Genomic DNA, 25,042 nt, shown 5'->3' on the forward strand with positions numbered 1-25,042 from the left:
GAGGCAGAGACACAGGAGGAGGGAGAAGCAGGCTCCATGCTGGGAGCCTGACGTGGGACTCGATCCCGGGACTCCAGGATTACGCCCTGGGCCAACTGCAGGCGCCAAACCGCTGAGCCACCCAGGGATCCCCCCACTGAAGGATTTTAAATGGAGGAGGAACAATATCAGATTGGCATTTTAGGAAGGTAACCATGTAGAAGAAGGATTATAGGGTAGAGATACAGAGACCAGTGGTAAGCTATTAAAATAGCCTGGGTCAGATACTGAGAAAGGCTCAACTAAGAGATATATCTTCATCATGTTGAGAGGTCTTGCGGTCTCTAGAGTTCCAGCTTAGTTCCAACTTTAGTTACCTAAAGTTTACTGAGTAAGTTGGAAGATAAGTGGAAAGGATTGTTGGGTCAAATTATGATGATTTTTAGAACATGTTGTTCTTGCATTATTGCCATTACCTTTTCTTTTGGAAAAAGAGCATCTTCCTCTCCCTACCTCTCACATTTTCCTCAGAAGTTAAAATTTGCACCCCTTTCCCCTTAATCTCTTTTCTAACTCGGATCCTTTATTGATTTTTGCTTTGTTGGGTTGTAGTTTACACACAGTATAATGTATAGAATTCAAGTATACATTTTGTTTTGAAAAATACATGTACCTATGTTACACCATTTAAATAAAAATACAGAACATTTTCATCATCCCATCCATCATCTCAAACAAGATTCCTGTTTCTCCATTCAGTCTTATGTGTAACTATAGTGCTTTTTTTCTTTTACCAGATATTTTCATATAATTAGAATCATACACTATGCACTTTTTTGTCTGACTTTGATTTTTGCTTAACCTAATGTTTTATAATTCCATCTGTTATAGCACATGTAATTTTTGTATTGCATGATTGTGCTATAACATGTTCATCCTTTCTCCTGTTGATGGATATCTAAATTATCTCCATTTTTTGGCTATTAGTAATAAAACCACTGTGAACAATTTTATGAACATATGCTTTGATTTTTCTTGAATATATTTTTAGGAGGGGAATTGGTAGGTTTTATGTTTAGTATGATTAAAAGCTGCCAAATTGTTTTTCTAAAGTGGTTGTATCATTTTATATTCTTATTGGTGTATGAGATTTGTTATTCCACATTTTTTCTGACACGTGGCATTGCCAGATTTCTATTTTTAGTCATCCCATTGGGTGTGAGATGGTATCTCATAGTGGTTTTTATTTTTATTTATTTTATTTTAAAGAATTTATTTATATATTTATTTATTTATTTATTTATTTATTTATTTATTTATTTATTTATTTATTTATAAGAGAGAGGGAGGGAGAGGGGCAGAGACATAGGCAGAGGGAGAAGCAGGCTCCCCTCAGGGAGCCTGATGTGGGACTTGAAATCTAAACTCCAGGATCATACCCTGAGCCAAAGACAGAGCTCAACTGCTGAGCCATCCAGGCATCCCTCTCACTGTGGTTTTTAAATTTGGATTTCACTAATGTCTACTAATATGTAGTAGTATTTACTAATTTATCATAGTTAACTGTATTCATTGGTCGTTTATATCCTCTTTTGCTAAGTGTTTTAGTCTTTTGCTCCTTTTTCCCCCCTTAAATGAGATTGCTTGGTCCTTTCCCTTTCTCTCTTTTTCTCTCTTTCTCTCTTTCTCTCTCTTTCTCTTTTTTTCTCTCTTTCTTTCTTTCTTTCTTTCTTTCTTTCTTTCTTTCTTTCTTTCTTTCTTCTTTCTTTCTCTCTCTCTCTCTTTCTCTCTTTCTCTCTTTCTCTCTTTCTTTCTTGAGAGAGAGAGCGCACGCAAGGCAGAGACACAGGCAGAGGGAGAAGGAGGCTCCATGCAGGGAGCCCGATGTGGGACTCGATCCCGGGCCCCCAAGATCACACCCTGGGCTGTAGGCGGCACCAAACTGCCGAGCCACTGGGGCTGCCCCAAGATTGTTTAGTTTTTTAAATTATCCTTATTCTGGTTGTGAGTTCTTTGTCAGATACATGTATTTTGAGTCTTTCTTCCAGTCATGGCTTCTCCAGTCTTTCTCTTCCTGTCTTTGGTAAGCTTAAGTTTATGTTAATAAAGTTCATTTTCTTAAATCTTTTTAGTTTATTTAAATATTTTATTTATTTATTCATGAGAGAGAGAGAGAGAGAGAGAGAGAGAGGCAGAGACAAAGCAGAAGGAGAAACAGGCTATATGCAGGTAGCCCGATGCGGGACTCGATCCTGGGAGTCCAGGATCACGCCCCAGGCCGAAAGCAGGTGCTAAACTGCTGAGCCACCCAGGGATCCCACATCAGTGTTTTATAGTTTTATAGTATGGGTCTTTCACCTCTTTGGTTAGGTTTCTTCCGAGGTGTTTTATTATTTTTGGTACAATTATAAATGGGATTGTTTTCTTTCTTTCTTTCTTTCTTTCTTTCTTTCTTTCTTTCTTTCTTTCTTTCTTTATTTTTTTTTATTTTTTTTATTTATGATAGTCACAGAGACAGAGAGAGAGAGAGAGAGAGGCAGAGACACAGACAGAGGCAGAGGGAGAAGCAGGCTCCGTGGATGGAGCCTGACGTGGGACTCCATCCCTGGTCTCCAGGATCATGCCCCGGGCCAAAAGTGGTGCTAAACCGCTGGGCCACCGGGGCTGCCCGGATTGTTTTCTTAATTTCTTGTTCTGCTGCTTCATTATTGGTATATAGAAATGCAACAGATTTCTGTACCTTGATTTTGTATCTTGCAACTTTATTGAATTCATTAATCAGTTCTAGTAATTTTTTGGTGGGAGTGTTTTGGGTTTCTTCTGTGTGGTATGTCATCTGCAAATAGTGAAAGTGTTGACTTGTTCCTTACCAATGTGGATGCCTTTGATTTTTTTTTTTTTTTAGGATTTTATTTATTTATTCATGAGAGACACACACTGACAGAGAGGCAGAGACATAGGCAGGGGGAGAAGCAGGCTCCATGCAGGGAGCCCGATGTGGGACTCAATCCCAGGACCCCGGGATCACTCCCTGAGCTGAAGACAGATGCTCAACTATTGAACCACCTAGGCATCCCAGATGCCTTTGATTTCTTCTTATTGTCTAATTACTGTGGCTGGTACTTCTAGTACTATGTTGAATAAAAGTGCTTAGAGTGGACATCCTTGTCTTTTTCCTGATTGTAGGGGAAAAGCTTTAAGTTTTCCCCCATTAAGGATGATGTTAGTTGTGGCATTTTTGTACATGGGCTTTATTATGTTGATGTAGTTGCCTCTGAACCTATTTTGTTGGAGGTTTTTATGATGAATGATATTGTACTTTGTCAAATGCATTTCCTGCATGTTTGGAAATGATCATGTGGGTCTTATACTACTTCTTATTGATGTGATGTATCACTTTGATTTTCAAATATTTAACCACCATTGCATCCTTGGAATAAATCTCACTTGATTAGGGTGAATGATTTTTTTTTAATGTATTGTATTCAGTTTGGTAAAATTTTGTTTAGGATTTTTGCATCTGTATTCTTCAAGGATATTCGCCTACATTTTTTTTGTGGTGTCTTTATCTGGTTTTGGTATCAGGAGAATGCTGGCATGATAGAATGAATTTGGAAGTTTTCCTTCCTTCTATATTTTGGAATAGTTTGAGAAGAATAGATATTAACTTTTTATTTTTTTTTTTATTTTTAATTTTTATTTATTATTTATGGTAGTCACACACACAGAGAGAGGCAGAGACACACAGGCAGAGGGAGAAGCAGGCTCCGTGCACCGGGAGCCCGACGTGGGATTCCATCCCGGGTCTCCAGGATCGCGCCCTGGGCCAAAGGCAGGCGCCAAACCGCTGCGCCACCCAGGAATCCCGATATTAACTTTATAAATGTTTGGTAGATTTCACCTGTGAAGCCATCTGGTCCTGGACTTGAGTTTTTTGGGAGAGTTTTGATTACTGATTTAAGTTTTTTTCTGGTTATTGGTCTATTCAAATTTTCTCTTTCTTCCTCTTTCAGTTTTGATAGTTTACGTGTTTCTTGGAATTTATCCATTTCTTCTAGGTTGTCCAATTTGTTGGCATATAGTTTCTCATAATATTCTCCTATAATTGTATTTCTTTGATGTCATTATTTCTCCTTTCTCAAATGTGATTTTATTTATTTGAGCCTTTCTCTTTTTTTATTGATTAATCTGGCTAGAGGTTTATCAATTTTATTGATACTTTTTTCAAAGAACCAGCTCCTGATTTCATTGATCTATTTAATTTTTTTTTTTTTTTTTTTAGATTTCTATTTCATTTATTTCTTCTCTAATCTTTATTATTTCCTGCCTTCTGCTGGTTTTAGGTTTTGTTAGTGGTTCTTTTTATAAAAAGTTTCTTTACATGTAAGGGAGTTAGGTTGTTTGAGATTTTTCTTGGTTCTGGAGGTAGACATGCTGTAAACTTCGCATTTAGAACAGCTTCTGGTACGTCCCAAAGGTTTTGAACCATTATTACGTTTTCATTTTCTTTTTTTCCCATGTACTTTATTATTTCTTCTTTTATTTCCTGGTTGACTCATTCATTGTTTAGTAGGATGTTATTTAATGTCCATGTACTTGTCGTCTTTCCAGATTTTTTTCTTGTGGTTGACTCCTAGTTTTATAGTGTTTTATCAGAAAAGATGCATAGTATGACTTCATTCTTTTTGGATTCGTTGAGGCTTGTTTTGTGGCCTAAAATGTGATCTGTTCTGGAGAATGTTCCCTATGCACTTAAAAAGAAGATGTATTCTGCTGTTATATGTTGGAATATCCTGAGTTAATCTATTAAATCTATCTGTTCCATTGTGTCATTCAAAGCCATTGTTTCCTTGTTGGTTTTCTGTTTAGTTGATCTGTCCATTGAGATGAGTGTTGTGTTAAAGTCTGCTACTATTATTGTATTATTATCAATTAGTTCCTTTATGTTTGTTATTAACTATTTTATGTATTTGAGTATTCCTCATTTTATTAATTTTTAATTTTATTGTTAGTGCCTTTTGTGTTCTGTCAAAGGAATCTTGCCTATCTCAAGGGTTTAAAGACAGTTCTCTGTTTTCCTCCAGGTTAATATCTTATTATTCCAGGACTGTTTGTTGAAAAAACCATCCTTTCCCTAGTGAATTGCAGTAGCTCCTCTGTTGTAAAATGAGGTATAAGTGTGAATGTACTTCTGAATTATTATGTTTTATTGATCTGTTTGTCTTTATACTATACTGTCTTAATTACTATAGCAAAATCTTAAAATCAGGTAATATATTTTTCATCAATTATTTTAGGTATTTTAAGTCCTTTGGATTTCATGTTAGTTTTAGAATCAGCTTGTCAATTTCTACAAAATGCCTGCTGGGATTTTGATTAGGATGATGTTGAATTTATAGATCTGTTTGAAGAGAATGACATCTTAATGCTGATTATCTTCCAGTCCATGTACATTTAGCTCTCTTTAGGTCTTTAATATTGCTCGTCAATGTTTTGAAGCATTCTTAGGTAGAGTTCTTTGCTTATATTTCATCATATGTATTTCTAGTTAATTTACTTTTGATGTTGTAAGAGTGGTATTTTAAAAAAAATTCATTTTCCAAGTGTTTGCTTCTTGTTTATAAAAATACAGATGGGTTTTATTTTTTATTTTTAAATTTATTTATTTATTTAAAAAATATTTATTCATGAGAGACAGAGAGAGAGAGAGGCAGACACACAGGCAGAGAGAGAAGCAGGCTCCATGCAGGGAGCCCCGTGTGGGACTTGATCCTGGGACTCCAGGATCACGCCCTGGGCCAAAGGCAGGCAGTCAACTGCTGAGCTACCCAGGCGTCCCAAAAGATGGCTTTTATTTTTTATTTTTTTTAAGATTTATTTTTTCATTCGTTCATTCATTCATTCATTCATGATAGAGAGAGAGGCAGAGACACAGAGAAGCAGGGTCCATGCAGGGAGCCTGGTGTGGGACTCGATCCTGGGACTCCAGGATCATGCCCTGGGCCAAAGGCCGGCGCTAAACCGCTGAGCCACTCAGGGATCCCCAAAGATGGCTTTTATATATTGATCTTGAACTCCACAACTTCATAAGCTCATCAGTTAGTTTTAGTAGTTTGTAGGTTGCTTTGGATATTCTAGGTACATATCAGATCATTGTGAATGCAGATAGTTTTATTTCTTTCCAGTATATATACTTATTTTTATTGTCTAATCAGGGACTTCAGAGGTTATTCTTGATGAATCACTAGGTTAACTTTGAACTAGAATTGTTATTTCTGATTCTAATAATAAATATCAGTATGGTGTCAAAGAACTGCATCATACTGGAGTTGAAGGAGCGAGATTAGAGTGTTGTTTTTCTGTTTAATTATCCTCAGAAGTCTGTTTGGGAGACAGAACCTGGATGCCTCCTATTTATTGAATGCAACCAAATCCTCTTTCAGATGGCTGTTGGTAAGGTTGATAGTAGTTCCCAGAATCCAGAATTAGGGTCAGATAATATTTCTTTATGTCCTTTAAATAAAGTAGTTCAGCTTTTTTGCAAGCTTGACCAATGAGCTTATCTCTTATTTTCTGGACTTCTCCGTGTTCTTAGTTTTATCCTTAACTGCTTTATAGTGCATATTCCACATAGCATACTAGGCTCTTATGCATATCATTATAATGCTTATTACAATTTGAGAATTTTAGTATGGGCCATATATGTCTAAATACAGGTTAACTTCACTTTAGAGAAACTCAACATATAAAATTATAGTTTTTGATATGTACCATACATGGTGATTTTTCTCTTAATAAAAAGATTGCGGGCAGCAATGTTTTAACTCCATTTAGAATTAGAATTATTTGCCAAGAACACACATAAAACATTTTTGATATTAGGTATGGTCATGAAAACACTTTTTATAAAAACCCAGTAACTCCCAGAATCATTTCTTACATATTTTCTGTCTAGTTTGGGACTATCTGTGCTTGGCAAGTTGCTGGGTTAGTATTTCCTGCCTCACAGTGGTGCTATGCTGTAATGACTTTATATCCCTCCTGTGGAAGTGGTACTTATGGGAGATAAGAGGCCTATGGGAAAAATCCTTTTTTATGATTATGTTGTATAAGTGAGGGGGCTCTTTGGAACTTTAATTAAAATGTTTCCAGTCAGGGAGTTGCTATTTAGATGAAAATATCTGAATAACAAAGCTTGGTAAACATGGTTGCAAAAATATGTTAAGTAAGTAAGTGCTACAAATGTCATGTCACTTAAAAGTTGATTCTACAAACTGCTTCTTTATTAAGCAGTTTCTGATGTCCAGTAATGCTCTGTACTGTATAATGATATTATTGGATTTGAGATTTTTATAATAGTATGTTTTATTGTCATGTATTTTTTCTAAATTTTAAAATTTATAAGATGTTATCATTTTGAGCTAAAAGTAACTCAGATTCTGCTAATGGTAGAGATGTGTTTTTTTTGTATGTAAGAAGCATGGGATTTACTGTGTATTTTTGATTTTATATATTTATCTTAAAAATTACTCAAAAATTATAATTTTGTATATCATTTGATGGTTAATATTCTAAGGGAATTTTCTTTTTTTTTTTTGGGGGGGGAATTTTCTTTTTAAACATGGATGTTCTTCCATTTTATTGTTAAATATAGGGTATATTTACTTCTGGCGCATGGGAAGAGAAATCAGATGAAATTTCCTTTGCTGACTTCAAGTTCTCAGTCACTCATCATTATCTTGTACAAGACTCTGCTGATAAAGAAGGAAAGGATGAAGTATTGGAAGGTAAATTGTTAACTACACATTTGAAACTCTTGACTGTAAGAGTGATTATAATTTTGAGTTATGAATTTAGGTCTCTTAATTAAGTAGTGCCCTCTGGAGAGGTTTTACATTTGCAAAGTTGTTTCACTACATTTGAAATAGAATATGATCGTTTTAGAGGAACTTTCATACTAGCATTCATTTCAAAATTACTTAGATTAGCAAATGTTTATTGAGTGCCCTTTTAACCCACAGTTAAAAAAAAATTTACATCCCTGTAAAGGAGATATGGTCTATAAATAAGTAACAGTAGTCAGAGGTAGAAAATAGAAAATGATAGGTGCCATCCCAGAGCACAGGTAAGATGCTACTGAAGTTCAAAGAAGAAAAGATCAGTTTTAACAGATCAGAGAAGATGTAGTGAAGAATTAAGCAACTAAGCTGGGATTTGAAGGATTTAAAAGTAAAAGAGTTTGTAAGTTTGATCAAGTGGATTAAAATTCAGGTTTTTCTTCTTACTAGCTGCTTGACCTTTTGGAATCTGTATTATCTCACTTGCAAAATGAAATAATATCACCTGGAGGATTAATGGAAAGATTCAATGAGATACTGTAAATGTGAGCACCTATCTTACCTGGCCTGTGCTAGGTACTCAGTAAATGGTATTTATGGTTACTCATAGGTTACATTGCTCCAAATCTCTGTAATTGGTGCTTTTAGTTGTTCATTGGTCAAATCATCCAAAATTTCAGTCTTGAGATAGAGTTGCATGTAATAATGAATGACCAAGGTATTGAAAAAGTATGAGTTTTGGAGCTGTCAGTCAGATAGCTTTCTTCACTCACTCAAAAAATAAATATGCAGGGATCCCTGGGTGGCGCAGCAGTTTAGCGCCTGCCTTTGGCCCAGGGCACGATCCTGGAGACCTGGGATTGCATCCCACGTCGGGCTTCCAGTGCATGGAGCCTGCTTCTCCCTCTGCCTGTGTCTCTGCCTCTCTCTCTCTCTCTCTCTCTCTCTGTGACTATCATAAAAAAAAAATAAAAATAAATAAATATGCAGAATGTGTGTTAAAGTTTTTTGGGGCAATTAATGGCATTATGCTAAGTGAAATAAGAGAAAGACAAATATTGTATGATCTTCTTTATATGTAGAATCTAAAACAAAAGTAAAAACAAAACTCACTAGGCTTATAGTTAGGAAAATAGATTGGTGGTTCCTAGAGGTAGAATTGGGAGTGGGCCACATGGATGAAAGGGATCAAAAGGTACGCATTTACAGTTACAAAATAAGTCATGGGGATATAAATAACCTATAGCATGGTAACTATAGTTAATAGTACTGTGTTGTGTATTTGAAAGTTGCGCAGAGAGTAAATTTTAAAAGTTCTTATGACAAGGAAATTTTTGTTGTTAACTAGTGACAGATGTTTACTAGACTTGTGATCATTTTCCAGTGTATACAATTGTTATTATATTGTATACCTGAAAGTAATATAATGTTATATGTCAATTATATTTCATTTGAAAAAGTAAATTAAGAAAACTTTTTTCTGGTCAAAACAGATTATCATTTGTAAGTATAGGCCTGAAATATTTGCCTTTTGTATAGGAATAAAATTATAAAACCTTTTTTATTATATGCATTCATCTTAGAAACAAAACCAAGTAGATAGCATCTGCATTCAGATTGATAAACTAGAACAGATAGCATTGATCATATACACACATATGTAAGACAATTATATATCAAAATAAAATAATTATGCCAGAATATGAATTTGTATACTTTAGGAAGAAGGGGATGAGAGGAATATATACAACTGGTGGGAACTGGTAGTAGCCCAGAGATTTCTAGGTCCAACATTCTGCTAATGAAGGGAACTGTTAAAGGTAGAGAAATCTTAAGTCTGTTAATTTGAGGAAGGATTGTGTATCAAGGAGAAGCTCTTATAATAAGGAGGTTTAGAATCAGTATTTCTGAGGTGAACTCATATAGAGGACTATGGTATGAGAGAAGATGAATGGATTTAGGTTATTTTTGCAGGTGTATATGTATTGTGTGCAGTTTCAGTTGGTTGTGATGAAAGTGTATGCATAATGGTAGAAGTTAAAGTAAACCATCAATTCATTTAATTTGAAGATACACATTTAAAACTATATTATCACAGGTCAGAAGATTTGAGCACTAAAGTTTTATTTTGTTAGGATTGTTTATTGCTTCAGCTAAAGCATCAAGTCATTAGTATTCTCCTATTCTTTTTGAAAATTAACAAAATATAAATTTGCTAAGGAATTATGGCTATAGAGCAAAAGGAAATATTTTTATGAACAAATAAATATTCTTTATACTTTCAAATTTATTATACATTTATGAATAAGTAAGGATCATTTATGTCATATATTATTATAAATAGCAACAGAAGTGTTAAAGATACATGGGTAATAAGTTAGTGGGAAGCTGGTTAGTGGTTGTGTAAGAATGCGTAAGGTGGCCAGAGGCCAGCAAAGACTAGCCAGAGGAGGTGATAAGTGATAAGGTGTTGACAGGACTCTTAAGAATTTTGAAGAAAAGTAGAGACAGGGGCACACCAAAAAGAACAGATAAAACATGGTTTTCTAGGAAGGATGAGGAAACGTTTGAGTCATGACTTTGAAGAAAGGAAAATATTATACATATAGGAATAATACTTTTGTTTTTAGAAGCTGGCTTTTTAAAAATAAAAGAGAGACCTCTATCTCACCCCAAATCTTAGAGCTATTCCTAGATATAAATCTTTAAGCAATTGTAAAACGACATGGATTAGCAAGACCTGTTACATAATGTGATTTTTTTCAGTCATGTTATAAAATTTTGCCTTAGAATGAACATACTAATTTTTTCATTATTAAATGTTTTTGTAGATGTTATTCCACAGTCTATGCAAGATTTGTTGTGTATGAATAATGACTTTCCTCCAAGAGCACATTGCCTGGTAAGATGGTAGGTATATGTTTTATTCAGGTAACTTTTAGTATGTGTGTTCAGGAGACCCCAATGTGTCCCCCACGTTCAGTGATTGGATAGGAAGACAAGCAGAACTCAGCATAGGGTTGTACTTCTGACAGTTTTTTTTTCAGTGATAGTCCACAAACAAAATCAACACAGGGAAAAGGTGCCTGAGGCAAAGTTTGGAGGAACTAGTGTCTGAGTCCTTTCCTAATAGAGTCACATAGAACATACTTAATTCCCTTAGCAACAAGTTCTGACAACACAAATGAAATGTTTTCTACCAGGGAGGCTCAGTTCTGAGTTTTTATTTGGGGGATGATACCCTGTGACTGGTACATAACAAAATTCCAGACTCCCAGAAGGAGAGCAGACGTTTAGCATAAAACACATTATTTGTATAAACAGTTTTAAGTACAATAACTCTTATTGGAGGGTTTTTTGAGAACCCTCTTCAAATCCAAATTCCTGGGAGCCTGCTGAAGTTCAGCGTTGCATGCAGGCCATTCTAAGGATAGTAGACACAGGCCTGCTGTTAACTTTTTCCTGCACAATATATTTCATAATCTAGAGTAGAGCCTAACTATCATTCTAATGACTAACATAGAACATTTACATATCATAGAAAACTTAATATGTGTTGTTGGAAATTGAATTGAAATAAAATGTTGATGTCAGTTACATGCTAATGTCATGACTTCTATCTAAATTATAAATGTGATACATTAATATGAGGTATATCACTCTTAAAGTTCTTTTTATCTTAGTTTGGTGGGAATGGTATTGAAGCATACCACCACCAAAATGTCTCAAGTATGAGAGTATGGTCAAGAAAAGAGATCTAATTAAAATAAATTTATATACTGGTTTTATATTAGTCTGTTGGTGTGAGTTGGTCTCTTGATTTTTTTTTTTTTTAAGATTTATTTGTTTGAGAGAGAGCATGTGTGTGCGAGTAGAGGGAGGGGCAGAGGGAGAGGGAGAGATCGAATCCTTAAGCAGATTGTATGCCATGCGGGACCCAATTCCAGGACCCTGAGATCATGACCTAAGCTGAAATCCAGAGTTGAATACTTAACCAAGCCACCCCGGTGCGCCTTGATTTTTTTTATTAAAGAATTTCTAAGAAAGGAGAAAATGATAATATCTTTTAATTCTGTTGTCTTCATTCTAGTGTGATTACTATAGCAAGTAGAATGTAGCATATTAAAGGAAAACTAATTGCAAATGCAAATAAATTGGATATTGTTTAATAAATGTGCCTTTAATTTTACTTGATCTTTTAAAAACTGTGGACTTAAACTTCTTAAACAAATATAAGTGAATTTAATACATTACCATTTAATTTAAACCATCCAGATTCTCTTCTGATCTTTTAAACGTGAATATATGCATTTAAAATGAAAAAATACATCAAAAGGCACCATGATGTCATAGAGCATAACTTTGCATGTATTCATTAATTCAACATTAATTGAACCTACTGTTTGGCCAAACATTGAATTAGACACACTTATGTTTAATTTCTAGCTCAAGTACTTATTGTCAATTTTAGGCATGTTACTTAGTATTTTTTTTTTAAAGATTTTATTTATTTATTCATGAGAGAGACAGAGAGAGGCAGAGACACAGGCAGAGGGAGAAGTAGGCTCCATGCAGGGAACCCGACATGGGACTCGATCCTGGGTCCCCAGGATCAGGCCCCAGGCCAAAGGCGGCACTAAACTGTAGAACCACCTGGGCTGCCCTACTTAGTATTTTTTATTTGGTTTCTACTTTGGGAAAGAGAAAAATAATATGCACCTTTAAGAATAATTGTCAGGATTTAGTCAGATAATGATACATGGTATGTTTATCAAACTGAATGTTGTTTATAATTTCCATTCATCTTTTTTTTTTAAAAGCTTCTAGATAGACATGAATTTTGAAGGAACACTATGTAACCCACTATAGTCTGACATTTAGTCTCCTCCAGTTCATGTCCATTCCACAGGCAAAGTATATTCATTCTGCTCTTTTTAATATTTATTTCCTAAAACTGTGTTTGACACACAGTCCATAGTTTAAGAATATTTGTTGAATGAATAAGCAAAACCTTTTTGTGTATTAATGAAGTACTTGTTAGTGATATATTTCTTTATATTAATGAAAACCACTTGTTAGTAGTTTTTTTTAGCCTTTACATTTGTACTTTAAAACTTTCTGGGGGCAGCCCAGGTGGCTCAGCAGTTTAGCACCGCCTTCGGCCCAGGGCATGATCCTGGAGACCTGGGACCGAGTCCCACGTCAGGCTCCCTGCATGGAGCCTGCTTTTCCCTCTGTCTTTCTCTCTCTCTCTATCACACCTCTCTCTCTCTCTCTCTCTCTTTCTTTCTGTCTCTCTCATGAATAAATAAATAAAATCTTAAAAATAAATAAATAAAACTTTTTAATTTTAAAAATTAGCAATACAGTAAAATTGACTTTTTTTTCCTGAGTAGTTCACCGAACTTCAACACATATGTATAGGTTTTTAAAAACTACTTCCATAATCAGGATATACGACACTTGTGTAACCTCCAAAAAACTCTTCTTGTCAATTACTACTTCTTGCTGTTACTGGTATGTTTTTAGTTTTGTCCTTTCAAAAATGTCATGGAAATGGAATTGTATAGTAACTATTTGAGACTACTTTCTTTCATTCACTATACTGCTTCTGAAATCCTTTGAAGTAATTCTGTATCAGTAGTTAGTTCCTTTTTATTGCTGAGTAGTATTCTCTTGTAAGGGTATACCACAGTTTGTTTACTTGTTGAAGGATATTAAGGTTGTTTCTAGGTTCAAGCATTTATGAATGGAGCTGTTTTATGTTTTAAATATCTGTGAACAGATTTTTGTGTGAAAGTACATTTTTAGTTCACTGGGTTAAATACCTAGAATAAGATTGTTAGTCATATGGTAACTGTATATTTTTAACTTTATAAGAGTAGCCAAAATATATGATATGACTGGGGCTGTATCGAAATATACAGCTTTTGCACAATGAAGGGAATAGTCAACAAAACTAAAAGGCGACCTATGGAATGGGAAAAGATACTTGCAAATGACATATCTGATAAAGGGTTAATATCCAAAATATATAAAGAACTGATACAACTCAACACCCAAGAGAGAAATAACCCAATTAAAAAATTGTAGGCATGAACAGACTTTTCTCCAAAAAAGACATCCAGATGGCCAAAAAGACATGTGATGTTTAAGGGTCAACTTAGAGGAAAAGGAGTAAGAAGAGATAACACAGTAAATAAATGTTAACAAATTGAACAATACTATATATATGAGGGCCATAGAATGGTTGGATACACTCTGTATACATCCCAGTGTGCAGAGGAGATGTGAGAGAGCCCAAACTTCAGAACTGATTGTAAATTTGAATGCAGCATCCCCCCACCCAACAGATCAGCAGAAAGTGAAAGTCTTATGGGCTCAGGTATTTGAGCATAGTCTTTGCCTCAATTACTGGATTACCACTAAGCTACATTGACAGTGGGTAGTCCCTGGGAAGCCAGGCTAAGAAGAATAAAATGATTGAACAGAGACATCAATATTTGAATACCTTGGGAAAGGCAGATAGTACCTTTTAAATCTGATAAGTAAATACAAAGAATCCTCAGAAAAGTTAAACAAGACTTGGTTTTACTATATTATCTAAATGTAGTTTTCAACAACACAGGAAAATGTGACCCATACAGAAGTGGGAAAAAAGTTAGCAGAAATCAACTCTTAGTGGGCCCAGATTTGGATTGAGCAATAAATTCAGTGCAGGTATAAATATGTTCAAAGAATTAAAGGAAGTATATTTAAAGAATTAAAAATATGCTGTCAATGAGTCAAATAGGAAATCTCAATAAGTAGAGACTATAATGAAGAACCAAATGGAAACCCTTGAGTGGAAAGTATAACTAAAACTTTCACCATATGAGCTCAGAAGCAGATCTGAGATGGCAGAAGAAAGAGTGGGGATTTGAAAGATTAATAGAAATTATCCAATCTAAAGAACAAATCTAATCTAAAGAAAAAAGATTAGAGAAAAATGACCAGTACTTAGGAAATCTGTGGGTCAGTGTCAGATGTTCCAGAGCATACATGTAATAATGGCTGTCCTGGATAAAGAGAAAGGGCAGGAAAAAAAAATACTCAAAGAAATAATGGCTGAAAACTTCCCTAGATTTGATTAAAAAAAAAAAAAAATTGTGGACCCAGGAATCTTAGTGAATCCCAAGTGGGATAAACACAGCAGACCACATCTAGACACATTGTTGTCAACCTGCTGAAACCCAAAGCAAAGAGAATCTTGAAAGCAGCAAGAGAAAAATGACTTCTCATGTATGAAAGAACAGTACTATTTGCTGACAAAAACATTGGCGGCCAGAGGGCAGTACAGTGACATATTGAGTGTTGAAGGAAAAAAACTACCAGCCAAGAATTCTATATCTAGCAAAACTATCTTTGAAAAAATAAAGATGAAATAGCAGTGCTGTTATATAAAAAAAGAATTCATTGCCGGGAGACCTACCTTATAGTCCGTATTGAAAAAAAAAAAAAACAAAAAACAAAAGAGATGGTAACTTGGGTCCACAAGAAGAAATGAAGAGCATTGGAAATACTCTAGTAAATATAAAAGGGATGGTCTCTTAATTAAAAAAAAACCATAAGATTGCTTAAGGAATAATTATAACATTATACTGTTGGGTTTATAACCTATGTAAATGTAACAAAAATGAGAGTATTGCACAAAGGAAGGGGGGAGGAAATGGAGCTATCCTGTGTAAAATTTCTAGATTTTATCATCAGAATTAATCTAAATAGATTATAAGTTAAAGGTACAGATTGCAGTGTCCAGGGATCTCTGGGAGGATGAAATTGAAAAAAACAAATTGTTTATTGAACACTTAAATTTTCTCAGGTATGTTGTACATGCTAGGTATAAATATGTTCAAAAATTTTTAAAAATTTATCATTGCTATTTTTGGTGATCTATTATTTTATGTGTATGTTCTTTATACTATTTGAAGAGGCTCTGAATATATTTCTTTCTTTCTTTTATTTTGGAGCGGAGGGAGAGGGAGAATTTTAAGCAGGCTCCACACCCAGCACAGGGCCAGACATGAGGCTCAATCTCACAATCCTGAGATCATGACCTGAGCCAAAATCAAGAGTTAAATGCTTAACTGACTGAGCCACCCAGGCACCCCTGAATAGATTTCTTTCTAAAGTAAGAAAGAAACTTTACACGTAAGAGATATAAAATGGTAGCATTCAAAGTTGGTGGTATTGGGCAGCCTGGGTGGCTCAACGGTTTGGTGCTGCCTTCAGCCCAGGGCCTGATCCTGGAGACCCGGGATCGAGTCCCGCATCAGGCTCCCTGCATGGAGCCTGCTTCTCCCTCTGCCTCTATCTCTGCCTCTCTCTCTCTCTCTCTCATGAATAAATAAATAAAATCTTCAAAAAAAAAAAAAACAAACCAAAGTTGGTGGTGTGTTTTCATGATTTTCCTATGCATGATAAACAACAGGTATAACAAATACTGCTTTTTGTTGTTGCTTGTAATCTTTATCGTAGCAAGAAAGAAAAATGTAACTTAGAAATGATAAAAATGAATGTCTTAGCTTTCTCAGTTGGAGAATGTGATGCTAAGGCACATTTATATTTATTATTTAACATGTACCTATGTAATCTGTTAGATAAAATAGTTCTATTATTAAAAATTGTCATAATGGGATTTTTATTTATGTTGATATGTTTGAGTGCCTAATAAATTTAAATTACTAGGGACACCTGGGTGGCTCAGTGGTTGAGCGCCTGCCTTTGGCTTAGGGCATGATCCTGGGATTGAGTCCCATATCATCAGCTCCTCACAGGGAGCCTACTTCTTCGTCTGCTTATGTCTCTGCTTCTCTCTCTGTGTCTCTCATAAACAAACAAATAAATAAAATAATAATAAATAAATTTAAGTTACTAGACAAGATACAGAAAGATTTATTAATGAAACTTATTTTACCATTTTACTCCCTCTTACTCTTCCCATTCTCTCCTCCTCATCCCTCCTTTTTCTACACACACATTAAAAGGGGGCTTAGGGATCCCTGGGTGGCTCAGCGGTTTGGCGCCTGCCTTTGGCCCAGGGCGCGATCCTGGTAGACCTGGGATTGAATCCCACATCGGGCTCCCGGCGCATGGAGCCTGCTTCTCCCTCTGCCTGTGTCTCTGCGCCTCTCTCTCTCTCTGTGACTATCATAAATAAATAAAAAAAATAAATAAATAAAAAAAAAAAGGGGGCTTAAACGTCTCAACCAAACAGGAAATCATGGGAATTATGGAGTATGTCCATCTTTGTATTTTATGAGTATATCAGTTATATGTATATATGTATTTTTGAGTTTTTGATTTAGGAATTTTTTTCATGAGATTTTACCATACATATTCTGATATAATCATTTCATGATTGCCTTTATGTCAGTAAACTTTTATAATACCTTTTTTTTTTTTAAAGGACTGTCAAGTATCACGTAGTTAGAGGGTTCTGTAATTATTTACCTATTTCTTTTTCTGTTGAAAGGTTGTTTTGAGTTTTTACAATTAAATTGTTAACCATGAACATCATAAAATCTGTTAACCCATGAACATCATAAAACGCATAAAGGCATACATCGTTTTTGTGCTTTGCTTTATTGTATTTTGCAGATACTGCATTTTTCTTTACAACTTAAAGGTTTGTAGCAACCATGGATGTGTTGAGCAAGTATATATGTTCAAGTCTGGTTTTCTAGTAGCATTAGTTCACTTCTGTGTCTTGCAGATTTTAAGCTTTTTCATTATTATTCTAATTATTATCTGTGATTTCTGAAAGCTCAGAATATGGTTAGCATTTATAAGTAATAAAGTATTTTTTATTTAAGGTATTTGTTTGTTTTTTTATATGATTCTGTTGGCACACTTAACAGATTACAATTTAGTGTAAAAATGACTTTTATATGCATTAGGAAGCAAAAAGTCATTGTACATGCTTGATTTTCATACTTGCTTTATTGTGGTAGTCTGGAATTGAACCCTTCAGTACCTTCAAAAGGTATGCCTTCATAGCTTTGTGCATTTGTATGAATGTTTTTGTAAAATAGATATAATTAGTACAGAGTTTGTGAATTTTAAATATTGATATATTCCTCCTTTTTGTCTTCCAAAAATGTTTTAAAAGTTTATACCACTACCTGTAGCATGTTCCAAACTCTTGCCAATACTAGATCATACCAGTATTTTGTATTTTTTGCCAATTTAATTGGTAAACAATGATATCTTCTTTTAATTTTATTTTCCTAATCACCAGTAAGGTTGAACACCTTTGAATAGAATTTTTTGATATTTCTTATTGTTTAGAATATTTATCAGTTTTGCTCATTTGTATAATTCATGTTGTAATAAAACATAAAGCATTTACCATTTTAACCATTTTTAAGTATACCCTGGTGTTGAGTACATGCATATTTTTGCACAACCATTATCACTGTTCATCTCCAGAACTTTTTCATCATCCCATATTGAAATGCTGTACCCATTAAATGATAACTGCTCAATCCCTAGTCTGCCAGGCCCTTTAGCCACCATTTTACATTTTACATAAGTTTGACTACTTACTCTATGTATTTCATTTAAGTGTAATCATATGGTATTCATCCTTTTGTGACTGGCTTATTTCACTTAGCATCAAGTCTTCAAGGTTCATCTGTGTTACAGCATATATTAGAATTTGTTTCCCTTTTAGCGGTGAATAATATTTCACTCTCTGCATATATCACATTTTGTGTATCCATTCAACTATTGATAGACATTTGGGTTGTTTCTACCTTTTGGCTGTTGTGGATGAGGTCTGTGATTAGGCATGTTCCAGTATTTCTTTCGGTCCCTGCTTCTAACTTTTCTAAGTATATATCGATACTTGGAATTGCTGTTCTGTATTTCACTATTTGAAGAATCATTATACTGTTTTCCATAGTGGCTGTACTATTTTGCTTTTTGTACCAGTCATGCTCATTGGTTCTCATTTCTCCATATCCTTGCCAACATTTGTTATTTGTTTCATTTTGCTTTTTATAATAGCCATCCTCGTGGGTGTGAAGCCGTATATCATTTGAGTTTGATTTACATTTGGTTTGATTTACATTTCTCTAATAATTAATGATGTTGACCACATCTTTTCATTTGCTTATTTTTCTATTGTATATATTTTTTGGACTAATGTCTATTTAGGTTGTTTGTTTACTTCTTAATCTGGTTGGTTGCTTTTTGTTGTTAATTTTTCTCATTTTTTTAAGGCCCCTCCTTAATGTTTGCTTACTTGAAGGCATTGTCTCAGGCCTCAAATAGGTCTAGTACAGATAGTAAATCAGTGATAGATATTGATTCTTCAAAGGTAATAATAGTAACTGGAAAAATACATTACAATACAGAGAAGAGAGCATATTTAACAGGAGTGATGGGGTGGTATTTGAGGTAAATCTTCAAAGAAAGTATCAGTCAGGTACTTATAGAATGAGGGAAAACATTCCAGTTAGAGAATGTTTTCCCTCATTCTATAGAGGACACAGTTACTTTTATTGCATATTTACAGAAAGTAGTTCAGTTTGGCTTATTTGTTATTGGGAGTATACACTGGCATAGTTTGTGTGTGGAGAGGGAGAAGATAATTTGGCAGCAGCTATAAAAAATACAGATGTTCCTTTATCCAGCAACTTATAGGAGCTTATCCTATAGTTATATTTGTAGAAATAGCGGTAGTATTGTTGCAGTGGCATAAAACTAGAGACAGAGTATTGATCAGTAGCGAATTAGCCTTTGAAAAGGAGGTACAGAAAGCATATATAATCTTATTTGAGGGTAGGGTGAGTACATAGATTATTTCTGGAAGAATAACCAAGAACTGTTGACTGTAGTTTCACTCTAGTGTGGGTGATGACATGGGGAAAAATGTTCACTTGTTTTGTTTTCTTTCTTCCAAGGACATTAAAAAAAGAGAAAAGTGTATTTTTAAAAGCCTTTAGAGTTTAAAATTCATAGCTCTGGATTCTTTCCAGTATTTAATGCTATCTCTGCATAACTAATATTTGATTTCAAGGGTGGGAAGATGGAGGCAAGGTGAGAAGATGAAATAAATTTTTGTCATCTAAACAATAAACAGATTATGGGTTGAAATGTTTTTATTTTTAAATCTTTATCCCTGGGAGATTTCTTGAGAATGTTCGTAAAAATAAGCATTTACAACCCTACATACCAGAGTTAAAATAGGCAAATGAGTAATGCCTTTCATAAATTAATTTACAAAAATATTAAGAATACATTTAGGAATGACTAGAACAGGAATTTTCAATAGTCAAAATTAGGGATCCCTGGGTGGCGCAGCGGTTTGGCGCCTGCCTTTGGCCCAGGGCGCGATCCTGGAGACCCGGGATCGAATCCCACATCAGGCTCCCAGTGCATGGAGCCTGCTTCTCCCTCTGCCTGTGTCTCTGCCTCTCTCTCTTTCTCTCTCTGTGACTATCATAAATAAATAAAAAAAATAAAAAAAATATTAAAAAAATAGTCAAAATTAACTTGACCTTATATTTTTGTAAAATTTGGCCACAAATTTGTGGCTTTTAAAGGACTTAACAACTAAATGAGAAGTTCTCATTTTTGTAAGTAAGATACTGTAGCAAGAGTAAGCCATTCTCTGATCATTTTGTGACTCCTACCTAAAATGTGTTATTGAGTAAAATAATAAAAGAATTCATTGGAGCTCCAGGGTGGCTCAGTCATTTAAGCATCCGACTCTTGATTTTGGCTCAGGTCATGAACTCCAGATTGTGAGATTGAGCCTGGCATCTGGCTCTGCACTGGTGTGGAGCCTGCTTAAGATTCTCTCTTTCCTTCTCCCTCTGTGCCTCTCTCAACCTCTCTCCGTGTCTTAAAATAATAAAATAATTTCTTAATTAAGTAAACCACGTTTTCACATTTAGATAGTATAAATACATGATGGCTGATAATTATTTTCCTCTCATTTAGGGAATCTATCAAACTTTATTTTTCCACATCAGTATACTTAATGTTAGCAGTTAACTAAATCAAGAGTTCAGTCTTGGAAACTTAACTTTTAGGGCAAAACTGTTAATACTTTTTCTTTTGTGATTTCAGCAAATTGCTTTTCAATTGTCAATTGAGAGGAACTAGGTGAATAATGGATGTGTTTTACTAAATGAAGGAAATTCACATTATTGTCAGTTCAGTTGCCATTGAAAAAAAGAGAAACACCTATAGCTCAGACATGACTTGCTAAACACGAGGGAGATTTTTTTCGAATTTTTCAAATAATGGTTTTGTGTTCTGAAATTTTCCCTGTTTAATGACAGTAATTCTTTTTTTTTTTCTTAAGGTATGGACTCCGAGAGTTTGTGGTGATTGCCCCTGCTGCAAACCATGATGCAGTTCTCAGTGAATCTAAATGCAATCTTCTTTTGAGTTCTGTGTCTATTGCTTTGGGAAACACTGGCTGGTATGTGGACATTTTGAAAAGCCAAGATAAAGAATTAAACTACTTTTAATTATAATTTATGAAGGAAAATGGTTCTTAAGTTAGATTTTTTTAAAGAAATTCTTAGGATTCCTACTAGTGCATTATTCTTTTGGAATATCATGTAGAAGGACAAACTCAAAACCTCTAGTGAGTACATTTCTAAAGGGAAATTTACTGAAATATTCAATGAATATTTGCATGAAGACTAAATTGTACTATTTTTTGTTTTGCTTCCAAATGTTCAGTTTATTTAAATTTTGTTACAAAATCTAATACTCAGACTTGGAAATGGAGCATTGTGTTGTTCGACCTCAATTGAGATTGCCTGTTTCAGGTGACTCAAACTTTTTGCTGCTCTATGTATTGTCTGCAAATGACTGAAAGTGCTGAGAGTATTGATTTTGGGGTTACAAATAAATTTTAGGGAGTAGGCTTATTTTCATACATGCATATCTGTGAATAAGGATAGGCTCTATAGTCAAGTGATTAAATATTTCACTACCAGTGTTGGTTTGATTTGTATTATTTCATACCTGTGAATCAAATTTTATTTTTTCTTTGAAAGGCTAATATGATACCAATGCCAGCAGGCCTGATCCAGACCCAGAGAGAGGGTCCTGGGATGTGTGCAGGATAAAAATAAAACTTGAGCCATTAGGAGTTGAAAGCAGAGTTTATTAAAGGCATAGAGAGAGTGCAGGTACAGGGTATCTGGAAGACTCAGGAAAAGAGGAAGTCTTCATCTTTGCTTGGGGTCTGGGGGTTTTTGTTGAGGATTATGGTTTGGCATACATATTCTCTCAGGCATCCGAGAACTGGTTAAAACAAAGATGAGGGCCCAGTTGTTATTCCTTGGAGCCAGGGTGTCTTGGCATGGAGATACCTAGTGCTGGTGGTCTGGAATATGCATATGATACCTTTGTCTGGTCATTCTCACCTGGTCTTTTCTTAGGTGTTATCTATTCTAGAGAAATCATCAACTCTGTATCTCTTACAAGGAGAACATAAACTATTTGCATTCTGAGCCATGTGTAAAGTGAGGGTTCAGTTCCTAGCAAGAATAGAAGCAGGAAAAGGAGCAAAAAGCAGATTTTTATGGAATCCTTCAGTTTCCCTATCTCAGTATGATTGTTTCTATTCAAAAATATTTTTCATTGTGCCTTTTTTGACTTAGTTATTTTTAAAACAATTTTCTGAATATAAAGTGCCACTAGATGATTATTTCTTCAGCTTATTAGTATACAGACAAAAGAAACTTGATAGTGTCTCTTATAAGTCTAATGAATGATCCTTGCTAAGTATTTTTAAATATTTGAGATTAAAGTAATAGGGAAACTTTTAGGAATTACTCAGTGTTTAATGAACTTAAAGTCCATTCCCATTTAATTGTGTCCTACAGCCAGGTGCCACTCTTTGTGCAAATTCATCATAAATGGCGAAGAATGTATGTGGGCGAATGTCAGGGTCATGGTGTCCGAACTGATTTTGAAATGGTTCATCTTCGGAAAGTGCCAAATCAGTACACTCATTTATCAGGTCTGCTGGATATCTTCAAATCAAAGATTGTGAGTTTGCATTGATATTGTCAATCTTATCTGGGATCCAGTTAAAAATAGCAATTTAGTAATTTTATTGAGTATGTAGAAACATTTCTCTGTAATATTCATCATGTAATTAGTTGGAAGGAAGATATAATTGACTACATAAATTACTATGTCTGTTTAAAGAAACAGTATCTAGTTAGATTTTTAGTGTACTAATGCTAAAAAAACAATTAAACTAATATTGTTCAATTTGTTAAGATTTATTTACTGTGTTATCTCTTCCTACTCCTTTTCCTCTAAGTTGACCCTTAAACATCACAGGGGTTAGAGCCCTGACACTCTCCCTCCCCTGTGCACAAAAATCCACTTATAATTTTTGACTCCCCCAAACTTGATTATGTCACACCAGTTACATAAACATTTGATTAACACATTTTGTGTGTTATGTGTATTACATATCATATTCTTATAACAAAGTAAACTGGAGAAAAAATGTTACTAAGAAAATTGTAAGGAAGAGAAAACACATTTTTATAGTATTATTATACTGTAAAAAGCTTATCTATAAGTGGATCTGCATTGTCAAATCCATGTTCAGGGGTCAGCTGTTGGCAATGTCAGCAGCTTCAGGTAGCTGCTTGTTTAGGACTTTGACTGTGAGCTCCTTGAGGTGTCAACACTTTGTTTTCTGAATTGTCTCCCCTGCTCCATCTTTATTTGATTCAATTTTTAAAAATTAATCTGGCTTATGTTTTACGACTGCAAGCAGTAAGGCTAAATGGAATATACTTAGTATATCCTTGGTTCTATAAAAACACTATCAGATAAGGAGGACTTGTGTATGTTACTCTGAGGTAAGAAAGTAAGTTGAGGAGCTATTAGAAAGTGAACAAAGCCAGATGAGGAAATGGGGGATTGGATCCTCTACCTAGAGAAATAAGTGCTTGACAACCATCTCACCGAAGTGATCATACTTTATAAACAAACCGATAATAAGATGTCTCCTAGAATGATACATTGAATAGAATATATTATCACCTGTGTTGCATTCCTGCCTAAAATATTTAACATAAGTTAAAACATGAGGAAACAATCTCATTTCCAAAATGAGCCATATTTTGCAAAGTAACTGGCCTAGTCTCTTCTAAAAAGTTAGTACCATGATTGGCAAAAAAGGATTGGGAGCTGTTTAAATTAAGGGAGACTAAAGTGACATAATAGGTAACTGCAATGCATAATCCTTGACTAGATCTCTGACCAAAACATAATAGCCAAAAAGGATATGATTGGAACAATTTTAGCATGGAGTATATATTAGAAAATAGTGCCAGTATTAAAATTCTTGAGTATGATAATTGTTTTATGTAATTACCTGCTGAAGTATTTAGAAGTGAATACCTACAACTTCCTTTCAAAAGGTTCAGCTAAAAAAAAGGTTCAGCCAAAAAATTATTTACATTTATATATGTGTATCAAAATGTTAATAATTGGTGAACTTTGGTGAAAGTCACAGGGATGTTAATTATGCTGGCTTTGCAGTCTTAAGGTTGACAAGTTTTAAAAAGGAAAAAATTATGAGGAAAATGCAGAAATTCTCTTTTAGTAGGTATGGTTTGTTAAATATTTAGGATTAAAACTTAATTTCATGAAAATGTTTTCAGTGTGGAGGTAGGCACAGTTTCTTGTGTTTATCTCCACTAAAAGATTATCAAAGCATATATTTCAGAGAGTTCCATGTATGGGTATGTAATTCCCCCCCCCCCCCCCCCAAAAAAAAAAAAAAAACTTTCTGGGCTTTGAAATCCTTTAAGTACTGCTTCATTCTACATGTGATGTTTTGGGAAAGATTTGATAAAGATAAGTATGTATATATTTTGTCCATTTGTTTTCCTTTGCTCTCTCACCAGAAGAGTTTTCACCAGAATATACAACTCTCTCCAATTGTATATTTTTTGGTCATGTTTCTGGTCAGATGCAAATATTGATACTTTATTCCTCTTCTAAAACAGTAGTGAACATTATTTTCGTAGATCTTTTATGTCCTTTATTTAGCTGAACTTCTCTTTACTGAAACTAGGGGCCACCACCTTGATCTCTGGAGTCTAACTTAGATTATGATGGTTTATTAGCTGTACCTTAAAAAAAAAAAAGTGTTCTAGGGGCGCCTGGGTGGCTCAGTTGGT

The 25,042-nt window shown here is 34.5% G+C and overlaps 1 protein-coding gene across 7 annotated transcripts in view; it reads left to right on the forward strand.

Moving 5' to 3' along the window:
- Positions 1-25,042, forward strand: part of RAB3GAP1 (RAB3 GTPase activating protein catalytic subunit 1) — a 96,586-nt gene that overhangs the window by 19,252 nt on the left and 52,292 nt on the right. For all 7 annotated transcript variants that reach the window (XM_072789029.1, XM_072789033.1, XM_072789031.1 and 4 more), the window contains 4 exons: positions 7,634-7,766; positions 10,649-10,727; positions 21,175-21,294; positions 22,715-22,880. In XM_072789029.1, the coding sequence (XP_072645130.1) occupies positions 7,634-7,766; positions 10,649-10,727; positions 21,175-21,294; positions 22,715-22,880 (498 nt within the window). The remainder of the gene's footprint in view (positions 1-7,633; positions 7,767-10,648; positions 10,728-21,174; positions 21,295-22,714; positions 22,881-25,042) is intronic.

The sequence above is a fragment of the Canis lupus genome, chromosome 20 (genome assembly GCF_048164855.1).
Source record: "Canis lupus baileyi chromosome 20, mCanLup2.hap1, whole genome shotgun sequence".
Taxonomy (NCBI): domain Eukaryota; kingdom Metazoa; phylum Chordata; class Mammalia; order Carnivora; family Canidae; genus Canis; species Canis lupus.